General features: G+C 40.9%; 1 protein-coding gene across 1 annotated transcript in view; it reads right to left on the bottom strand.

Annotated features, from left to right (window-relative positions):
* Nucleotides 1–11,652, bottom strand: part of ATP9B (ATPase phospholipid transporting 9B (putative)) — a 294,182-nt gene that overhangs the window by 112,850 nt on the left and 169,680 nt on the right. Inside the window, exon 12 of the mRNA XM_017504545.2 lies at nt 4,757–4,917. Within this exon, the coding sequence (XP_017360034.2) occupies nt 4,757–4,917 (161 nt within the window). The remainder of the gene's footprint in view (nt 1–4,756; nt 4,918–11,652) is intronic.

The raw sequence follows: 11,652 nt of genomic DNA, 5'->3' as shown, positions 1-11,652 counted from the left end.
TTTTGGAGAGACCAGGTCTCACCATATTGCCCAGACTGGTCTCAAACTCCTGGACTCAAGCTATCCACTTGCCCTATTTTCTATTTTGTTTTACTATAAATACATATAATTACTAAGGTATGAAAAAACAAGAAGAATTAGTTTTAGTTAAAAAACGCTTATAACATAAACTGATTTTTGTAACTATAATTTTTCTTTGTAACCGATAAAAGAAAAAAAAGGTCAAATCTTTCTATATTGCTGTTTTACTAGAAAAAGAAACAACTGGCAATAGTCCATATAAATAAAACATTTCACTAACATATAATAAAAACCTCAATTGAACAGTAGTTCAATGGTTTCTGACGGTTGAAGACAGAGGTGTCCTAGATATAAAGGAAGCAAAGCTCTCATTAGGCCTATCATGTTGTGAAACGGAAGCAGCCTTGAAAGGAACATCAAGTGACATTTCAGGACTGAAAAAATCAACTGACATTAAGAAAAATCAAATTAATGAAAGCAAGGAAGAAGAAGGAATTCCTAGGAAAAGATGTGTTTGCTCGACAGAGCCGGCAGTCGTCCCATGCAGGAGGCCGGGCAGGCAGGGCGGGAGGATGTGTGTGCCAGCCACTGGCCGCCTCTGGTGTGCTGGGACAACGTGCTTTCTCTGCCCACTTTCCCCAGGTCTTCCACAGTGGCCTCACCACGCAGGTCACAGCTTAATGAGCACCACGCCAGAGAAGGCCCACCTGCTCTGAAGCCCTGCAGGGTTCTCTCTGTTCCAGTGCCCAGCTTGATTTTACTAACAGTGTTTACCACTATGCAACTGTTTCATTTATATGCTTATGCCTGTCCCCTCCAATTAAGCAGAGGCCAAGGACGCTGGATCACCTGTCTACTTGCTCTGTGACAGCAGGGGTTGGTGCACCAGCTTTGACCATTTGCTGACCGTAACACTTACCTTGCTACCTTGTATATATACATATATATATTTTTTAGACAGAGTCTCACTCTTTTGCCCAGGCTGGAATGCATTGGTGCAATCTCGGCTCACTGCAACTTCTGTCCCCCATCCCGGGTTCAAGCAATTCTCCTGCCTCAGCCTCTCAAGTACCTGGGACTACAGGCGTACGCCACCACACCCAGCTAATTTTTGCATTTTTAGTAGAGACAGGGTTTCACCATGTTGGCCAGGCTGGTCCCAAACTCTTGACCTCAGGTGATCCACCCACCTCAGCTTTCCAAAGTGCTGGGATTACAGGCATGAGCGACTGTGCCCGGCCAAAATAAAGAGCGATGAGATTGAGTGTGAATAATAAGCACTGCATTTTCCAAGTTTCATTTCAAACATAATCATTAAGGTTATTCTTCTGTAAATGAAATTTACTCTGCTAAAAGCCCGTGCCCTCTTTGAAAAAAGCCTGGTCAAGAATATGCAGGATGATGTGCTAGAAGAGAAGCGCCCTTTCACTACTGCAGTAACGCCAGGAAGGCTGCGGCCCGGAGGTCTAGTGCAAACACTGAGTACAAACCAAACAGGGTGGCAAGCCGAGAGCAAATGCCAACTAGACAAAGCACGTCATGGATGCGAGAGGGGAGGTGGGCTGACTTAGGGTCTTAGCATTGTTGAGAGGACAGTAAAGATAAAGCTTAACTTTACACTTTACTAAATATTATATATTAAATATCTAAAATTTCTAGGAAAACCACAAGAATGGAAATATAGGGTATCATTTCAAGTTAATAGAAAAAATCGAATTTAAAAACTCAAAAGGTTGCAAGGAAGAAAAGAAAAATAAATACAGAAGTAAAACAAAGAGCAAAAATAAAGTGGCATAAATTAATGCAAATAAATTATTAATCACAGTAAGTATAAAGATGGTAGCATGGGATTGAAGAAATAACACTACCACCAAGCTAATGCTGTTTATAAGAGATTTTCATTCACCAGAATAACAAGAGCTCTTCTAAACCTGTAAGCAACTAATAACATAGCCTCACAATATATAAAGCTAGAATTCACAAAATGGCATGGGGAAAAAGTACAAATTAATTCATTATTATGGTGAGAAATTTGCACCCTCTCAGTAACTAAAAAGTTAAGAGTTTTTCTTTTTAAAAAGACAGTAAAGCACATAAATAATATTAAAAATTATAATAAAGAAGGTCAATCTAATGGCTATTTATAGAGCAATTCAGGTAAAAAAAATATATATTTTTAAGGCACACATGGTATATTTATAAAATGACCCTGTACCAATCCACAAAGCAAGTAGTAACAAAAACAACATGCTATGAGGCTCTGGAAGCAACTTCCAGGAGAAGAATCCCAAAACATTCTGTGTCATGAAGCTCCAATAAAAATGAACGTGTAACCCAATATAACCCAAAAGCCTTTACCTAAGTGTCTATCAACCTATTTTGGGTGTGGAAATACATTTTCTCCATAGGAAAAACATACGCCACCCTTGAGACAGGTTCTGAAGCTGGCACAAACATGCAGATGTGCCAGTGCCCTAGGTGGAGCTACTGAGAACCAGAGACTCCACTCCCCTTCACCAGAAGGTCTTCAGGTGAGCAAGGCTGCAGTGTCAGGATGGGGCCCATGCAGCTCTAGATGCAGAAGCAGCTCCTCATCTGAGTCAGTCACTGAAGCCTGTTTGGCCTACGACAGGCATTCCAGAATGCAGAAACTAAGAAAAGCAGGGGAAATGTCTTATTTCCTCCTCCACTTGATGGCTAATGAATCTTCTCACATGACACTGGACAATACAAAAATGGAGACCAGGGTTCACTTCGTGTGTGTGGGGAAAGAGACAAAGGAGGCTCTTGGGGAGTGGGTGGCATCAAATGGAGGAAGCTGGTAGACAGAAGAAATGAGGGAAGGGCCTAGGATCAAGGCGAGTATTTAGGCTGAATAGCAAATGAGAACTATCTGAAGGACCATCACATCCGAATAAGTAAATTCTGGCACGGCAGTCAGAGAATACACACAGGTTAGGTTATAGCTATACTTTGTTTATAGCCACTTAGCCAGTGCGTCTTTGGAGGACAAAGATTCTATCTCCAGAGTCCACTTGTGGCACTCAGTACATGCTGGCACAGGAACTGTGACATCTGCACTTGGGCCCTCTGAGCAGGGCAGGGCCTTTGTAACAGGTTCATTCAACAGATTCTCACGAAGGCCCTGCCACATCCCATGCATGCCCTGTTCTAGGCCCTAACTAGGACATGACAACAAACGGGCCACACAAGGCCTCTGTTCTCACAGGGCGTGGTGAGAAGAGAGAAAGCGGCAACAACAAGATAAATGTCCCAGAGGTCTGCACAGGACTCAGTAGGCTGCTGTGACAGCAAGTAGCTGGCTGTTTCTTGGTCTGTACCGAGGAGGAGACAAAGGCAGCCTCTCTCAGCATGAGTATTTAGGGTGAAAGCCAAGTGACAAGACAAGACTAGCACAGAATGATGAGGTGGAGGAGCACTGAGGCAGAGGGCACAGCAGGGTGGGAAGCAGCTGGCACACAGGGACGGTGGCTGTGTAGTGGGAGAGGAGGCGGAATCTGAGCCTTACCAGGTTCAATCCACAAACCAGGCTAGAACAGCCGTCTCCACAGTCAGCTTTACGGAGTGCGGAAAGTCGAGCTCAGCAGCAAGTCACGCAGCCGCAATGAGAAGCTGCTGTTTGCTGCGTACTCTCTGCACAGGTATGGCCACCTGTGAGCCAGTTAAGGGAGCGCCCACAGGACTCTGTGCTGTGACAGGCAGAGAGGAGGCTGATTTCCTGTCTCTCAAACAGACTGGGTGAGAGGAACTGGATTCATTCCCAGTGACCGTCTTTGAGGGCAGTGCAGTGTGCGTGCACCCCAAGAACAGATTATAGCTCAGATACATATATATTTTTTTAGATGGGGTCCCACTCTGTTGTCAGGCTGAAATGCAGTGGCATGATCTCGGCTCACTGCACTCTGCCTCCTGGGTTCAAGCGATTCTCCTGACTCAGCCTGCCAGCTCTGATTTTATGACATTAAGTAAATAGAAGAGACGTCACCTTTTAGAGCAAATTTTGGAGAAAGCTGGTTTACAAACAGAGATGTCTTTCTCTTCAAAGTGGCTACCTTCTTGAGCCTAACTGTTCTATACTGTTTGAGTCCATTCTCTGTTACAAAAGGTGGATATTCTAGATTAAAGTTCTATTTAATAAATTCATTTAAAAATATTTCTGCAAATATTTTTAAATGAATTTATAAATTTTTATACGGTACCTATTAGTCTTTAGATTAAATAGGCATCTAATATTAACTGTTGATATCCCAATCTCTAGTTATGATAGAGGTTAGCATTTTGAAATGATAGTCTATACTAAAACACTGCCTTACTTACTTAATATTTTATCTAACTTGGCAGACATTAGATATATTAAATAGAACTTTAAGATGCTAATGATTCTGCACAGGTCAAAGGGCACTGGAAATTTAAAAGTCTACCAGCAAAAAACAAAGCTAATTTTGTTCAATTCCAGTTTATGTTTCATCAGGAAATAGCTTGTGATTCTTGAAGAGTACACCATTAACACATTCACATCAGGAAAAGTCTGGCACCTCTCGATCACTCTACCAACTGATGACGTCTCCCCCAATGTTTCCACAGAAGAATGCCTCCTGATTCCTTGGAACTCCTGGCTCCTACTTCTCTGGCTTTGTGTGGATAATTTCTTTCACACTCAGAAACGTTAGTTTAATAAACCAGACATTGGTTTTATTTTCATTTTCAAACCTACCTTATGGGAATGATGTAAGAAAAGAGGAGAAGGAACCGAAAAAGGTTGCGGTACCACGGACCCACAAATCCTTGCAAGGTTACCATAACGACGGAAAGAGCAACTAAAGCCAAAAATAGTGCTTTTGTCAGCCGGTTGAGTTCAAGGTCCAATAAACCAACCTGAAAGAAAAAACATCAACATGAACAAGCTAAGCACAATGTCCCCGATATTACAAATCAGAACACATGACAATGATGATATTAAAAACACACATGACCAAGCTAAGCACAATCTCCCCAATATTACAAATCAGAATACATGATAATGATGACATTAAAAACACACATGAACAAGCTAACCACAATGTCCCCAATATTACAAACAGAACAATATTACAAAATGACAATGACACTGAAAAAACCAGGATTATTTTGGTATTGGCCTTTATTATAATGAAATATGAAACTGTTACTAACTTTTCTCCTGAAACACCTTTGACAGATTCAAGCAGAATTTCTAGAAATGAGTCATGATCCCCAGAGCATTTCCAGAAAGGGTCTACTGACAAAACACCAGGACAGAGCACACAGCTGTAGCAAACTCAGACGTGGCCTCTGGACGATGGTGCACTGGTCACCCGCTGGGGCAAAGTGAAATGCAAGCCTAGAGAGGGCACTGGAAGCTTGCTCAGGGCTGGGCCTGGAGCAGAGAGCTCTCAGAGCCTGGGTGTGTCTTCCTACGTGTGCTGTGCCATGGCCATGCCTGATAGCCACGTGGGTGCCTCTGCACATTCCCCGTGAGGATTCTACTCAGATGGAGAGTTCTCAAGAACAGGACAGAATGTATGTCTTTCCCACCTACCGGTAGTCTCTCTGAAAGAACTTATCTTACAGAAAAAAAGCAATAGACAGATAGCTTATAATGAAAACCTTTCTAATTTGCACAAATCCTACATTGTGTGTTCTCCCAGTAAGGTACACTATACCCAAGCCCATTCTATGGATCATTTACCTGCTAAGCAAAATGTGAGGGAAAATTATGGCAGTAAGAGTCAGTTCATTTTGTTGGCTGCATTCTGTACAGGATCTTGGAAACAGTGAGAACTAGCAACCCACACAGCTCTCTGACCATACAAGTTAAGAGAATATAGTTCTTTTGAAGCATGTACCTTCAATTTTGAGCTCTAGCAATCGCTATGAACTGTTTCTCCTTTCTTGCTTTCAGCCCTGAAAGACCACAAGGCAGCCCAGCAAGTGGGGTTGGGGAGGAAAGTGGACTTGCTGCAGGAAGGGAGGAAGAAGTGACACAGCACAGCAGTTAGGATTCCTTGGGACTCTGGATTCGGCTAATGTAGATGCTGGCTCTGCCATATCACGGCATACCCTCGGGCAAGCTATCTGTAAAACAGGGACTGTGGGAGTCTCTTCCTTGAGCCCCCGGGGGAATGGGAAGAGGGAGAGCCTGGCACGGGGACCACAGTTCCTGCTAGGAAGCACCCTCCCCACGCACGCACGCTGCTGCTGCTTTTATCACACACTTGGGTTGGAATCCACTTCTTCGTTTACTAAATGTGACTTGAGGAACACCCTTAAACTCTTTGTTAAGCCGCGTTTTCCTCATCTGTAATTGGTGGTAGTGGTACTCATGGAGCAGAGCCGCCAGGGTGAGAGGCCACTGCCTTCGGCATCACTAGGTCAAAAAACTGTGTACTTAACTTACCTACTTATTTCTGATCTACGTGATATTAACAGAAGCCCAATTCCTATTAGGTTAGTTATCTATCTGCCACCTCAATTTCTCCTGAATCTGGAAGAACTTTTGAAAAGGAGTACATGAAGAAAACATGACTGTAAAAAACCTGATTAAAAAAATAAAAAGTTTGAGAATTACAGAACTAATAAATAACTTGGTTTATTTTATAGTGCTTTTTGAAAAATCTGTAACTTTGTCCAATAGAAAGCTAGCCTTTTCCCACAACTCATATATTTAGTTCACATCTGGTTTTGATTAATATTTGCCACAAACTCTCATGAGATCATTAGAACCTACAATTATCAAGCAAAAATAAAACTTTGTCAGAAAGTCCATTAAGTACAGTTGTGAAGAAAACTCAACTAATTAAACAAATAAATTTAAATGTCTACATTTTGTGCTAAACTCTAAGGTTATGAAAATGAGCTAATTTTAAGATTTTACCTGCAAGAAACAGCTAATCTCGTAGGAGACATAAAAAGAACACCAGTGATCTATGCTATAAAACAGAATCATAAAATAGGAAGCTTTCTCTTCTAAGCAGGCTTGTTTTAATTCACTTCCTGCAGCCGACAGTCAGCACCACCGCTGGTTAATAGATACTTCATGTTTTAATCCACTTCCTGCGGCCGACGGTCAGCACCACTGCTGGTTAATAGATACTTCATGGCCTCTCACAACAGTGTAGGGACAATAGGAGTGATGACGAGAACCCCAAAGCCCTATGCCTGGCAGTGCCTAGAGTCCAGGTTCCACGCCCAGCACAGGTGGGGGCACACTCAGCAGGTGGGGCGGCACCTCCTGCACTGTCCTGTGCACACTGCCACTGTCACGGGCCTCACTTGGCCATGGCCACTTCACTGTGTGAGACTCCTAAAAGAGGGCACTTTAAACACAAAGTGTCAGTTTTATGTGAAATAGCTACTCGATTCTAATGTAACAACTGATGAGACACTTTGCCTGCCACAAAAACTCTTCTCCATAATGCAACACAGCAACACAGCCAGCAGCTCATTTTCAGTATAAGCTCTTCAAAGACTGCACATTCCCAACCCTATATTCTCCCAAGAAAGCACACTGCTCTCTAATTCACAGTAGCAGATCCCCTTTCAGCCAAGTAAAATGTCCACAGCAACATCTCGGGGCTCCGGAAAGCGGCTTTTGCATTCCTGGGTCACCACAGAACAGTAACAGCACTGCTCCTCCAGATCAGTCTGAAAAGGAGCGATATTCAACCAGTGCTGAAGTTCCCAACGCTGCCGCGAGTATGGGCTGTGCCTTCCCTTGAGAATGGGGCAGCTGAAGACCACAGCGGCTGATTTATCAGCTCTATTTAGAAAGCACCACAACGAGGACAAATATCATGCAATTTCCGCTACTTCAACTACTACATAGTTTATGCTTGAATTATTGAGAAAAATAGGTTTTTGGATTAAAATGAAGAAAAATTAAGCCAGGGAAGTAGAGCATGTTTCAAAGCCCAGATCCTTGTGCTGTGACAAAGGCGGTCTAAGTTTCAGGCCTCACTGAGGATCAGATGAAGTCATTATTCATTCAGTCAGGGAAAAAAGACTCAATTACCTCAACCTAAAGATGCTATCAATGAATGCAAAGTGCATATTTTACTCTATTCATCCAAATCCCATTAAAAAGTGAAAGGAATGATTTAATCTGGCCTTCCAGAGTTGGTCTTTTTTTTGTAATAAAATAAAGAATCACTGTCTTGCAAAATGCAGAACCACTACCTCACACTTTCCCTGCAACGTCGCAGCAAGGGACTGCAAAAGCAGGACAAAAACACTCAGAAATGAACACAAAGTTTCCTTTCAAAAAAGTGCCACGTAGTGGAGCAAAAGATTCAAAGCAGCCCGCTGCACACCGGCAGGCAGACCACTCAAAGCACTAACACCTTCCTCACTGACAGAGACAGATGCGGGGGATGCTCGATCATTTGCAAGCCAATAGGTCTCCCAATCCCTTTTAACTTAAAGAAGAGCAATAAAACTTGCAGTGGAATAAAACACAACTTTTCAAGAATGGGCTGTGCCTTGCTTTCTTCCAAGCGGCCTTTTCTGAACTATGACTGTTCTTCCTGGAATATAACTTGTAGCCAAGCTACACTATATAGTATAAATCTTGTGGGGTGGGTTTTGTGTGTGCCTGTCAATTTTAACAAAACAGAAGAAAAGACACATTTCAACACTTGGGTTTTTTTTTTTTTTTAAGCCACTTCTATTAATAATCTTAGTGTTCAATTTCTCTGAAATATGCTTTTCTTCAGCTCATCTAAAATACAATCTGAACTCATAAAGATATTTAAAATAAAAAACAGTTAACTTATAAAGTTACAGATTCTACAAAGAAGGTTGTAACTTTAGTTCTGATGTGGATCTCTTCCTTCTTTAAAAATATCTTCAATATCTGGACAGAGCAGGTATCTTTTGCCTTGACTGCAAACTTTTCACCCATAAAAAATATGAATCACTTGAAGCAATTATGACTAAGAAAAGGTAACATACTTAGAACTCATTTTCAACATTCATTGTCATCTCTTATATTAGTAAAACAAATTGTTTTCTACTTGTCATAATATTTGTTTTATTTGAAACAACTGTGATAACAAAATTAAATACGCTACTGGAAATTTTAATCTCCAAGGGAAAGTTTGTGTATGATGTTAAGACAACCACAATGAATCTGCAAAGGGGCTGTTCTAGGATAATGAACACAATAATTGCCTGTATAATCTAAAATGCTACTAATGGCAACAATCACAAATCCATTTAGCTCCTCTTTAATTTATGTACCAAGTTTTAAATAGCTAATGGTTCTCAGTAAAATAATGGTTTATACCAACAATAAAGGGTAAATATGGTATTCTCCTTGCTTAATCAAGAAAAGATCAGTCAGGCTTTTTTTTTTTTTAAATGAATGCTCAGACGAGTGAGAATCGGACCTTATCTCCATGACACAGCAACGCTTCAATCCATTTCAAAGTGAAAACTCACATCATACTATGAAGTTCCTAAGAAATCAATGTACACAGCAAACTGGAGCACAAGTCGAATACTGTAAAATTTCAGGCCTCACTGATGATTAAACAAACTGCCTGCATAACACTCACTTCTGGTGACATCACCCCAGGTTAACAGGATGTCGGCAACAAAACACTCTCACCACCCATCTTTTGAAACTCACGCATACTTATTCCTTACAAAGAAGTAGTTTAGAATAGTAAAATGCAGAACTTCAAAGAGCAAACTTAAACTCTTGTAGAAAGCTAAATTATTTTGGTTTGTGCTGCAGTTTCCCTGTGAATGTAAGATAATCAGAGCCCCCACTCTGATACCTAATTCATTCATGACCACTGTGCACAGGCAGAGAGGTTCAGCTTTGTACATTGCTGACTGCGTCAGGAAGAACGCAACTGTTAACGGTGCTATCTTTCATCAGCTGCATGATTTGTGGATCAGTTCTTCACTGAGGATTTGGACCCTGACTACAAAATTGATACAGGGCTATGCCTTAACCTAACTGAAATTCCTATAAAAAGCATATTCTTTTACGTATCTTTGAAACAAATCAGCCCTGTATCTTCCACTGCTAGTAGAATCTTAAGAGACAAGAAAAAACAAAGTAATTCTCAGACCTTCGTGTTTCTGCATTTCAAATAAATGAAACTCATGCATTAAATCTAAGTATTAAATTTTACAGCAACTTTTTTCATTATGAATTTTAAAAGTATTAGTTTTCAAAAAGTGATGCTTCATAGTCTTTTTCCTTCTAAAGTTTATTATTTGTTCCGTTTTGAATATGAACCACTAAGCCTTAAGTGTCTGTCGTCTGCGCAGGCTGGCCATACACTGCAGATGTGTCTGAGCCATTATCGTTGATCGCCTCAGTGATCTGCGAAATAAGAAGGGTTTCTTTTGGCCATTATAGTCTATTGGCTCAATAATCTGTGCTTTAAGAACTCCCTAAGTAAGTATTAGTACAACAATTCTTAACGTTACCATTTCTCACCTTAGTTGCTAAAAATCAAGACCTGTGTTTACACAAGAGACAATTTAAGAATATTTCATAACCTACATGTTTACCTACCAAGAAATTTAACAAATGTTGCCCATTCTATACTCAGAATTTAAGGTTTTTCCCTTGCTTGCTATATAGTTATTACATATGTTTTTCCTTGAACACGTAACATTTTTTTAAAAACAATACATTTTTTGTATAAACAAGTAAAGTATTAGTGAAAGGATAAGCTACTAAACAGAGAAGCAGCAGCACTTTTGAAACCAACATATGACACATACTTAAGAGACAAGGGGGTTCAAAGTAAACCCTCAAACCTACTTTACACAAACTGGAGCTACCCAACTTCTGATGTTACAAACGATACTGTCACTCTGTCAGCCAACCTATGTAAACATGTTTGTAAGAATAAAATGATAACTAAAATTAGCAAGCATATTGCCTGCTAAGTTTGAAGGGGGCTTAATGAGTGCAGAACGAGGTTATCTTCTCAAACTGCTGGCTTTTTAGATCACTTGAAAATTTTTTGTAGTAGTTCTAGCATTTCCTAGGACATGTATCCACTCACCAGAATTTTTTATAGTCCATAATGCCAGAAAATAGCATCATCTCTGAACACATGTATACACAGACACATCTCATGCTTGTTGTATGCACGCAGACACATCTCACGCTTGCAATACACACAGACACATCTCACGCTTGGTGTATACACAGAGACACATCTCACGCTTGGTGTATACACAGAGATACATCTCACACTTGCGATACACATAGACACATCTCATGCTTGGTGTATGCACACAGATACATCTCACGGTTGCGAGACACACAGACATCTCACGCTTGTTTTATACACGTAGACACATCTCACGCTTGTTGTAGACATGTAGACACATCTCACGCTTGGTGTATACACACAGACACATCTCACGCTTGCGATACACATAGACATCTCATGCTTGTTTTATACACGTAGACACATCTCACACTTGGTGTATGCACACAGACACATCTCATGCTTGCGATACACATAGACATATCTCACGCTTGCGATACACAGACACATCTCATGCTTGGTGTGTGCACATGGACACATCTCACACTTGTATACACGGAGACACATCTCA

The sequence above is a fragment of the Cebus imitator genome, unplaced genomic scaffold, assembly GCF_001604975.1.
Source record: "Cebus imitator isolate Cc_AM_T3 unplaced genomic scaffold, Cebus_imitator-1.0 Scaffold324, whole genome shotgun sequence".
Classification (NCBI taxonomy): Eukaryota; Metazoa; Chordata; class Mammalia; order Primates; family Cebidae; genus Cebus; species Cebus imitator.
This window is presented reverse-complemented; position numbering and strand designations above follow the sequence as displayed.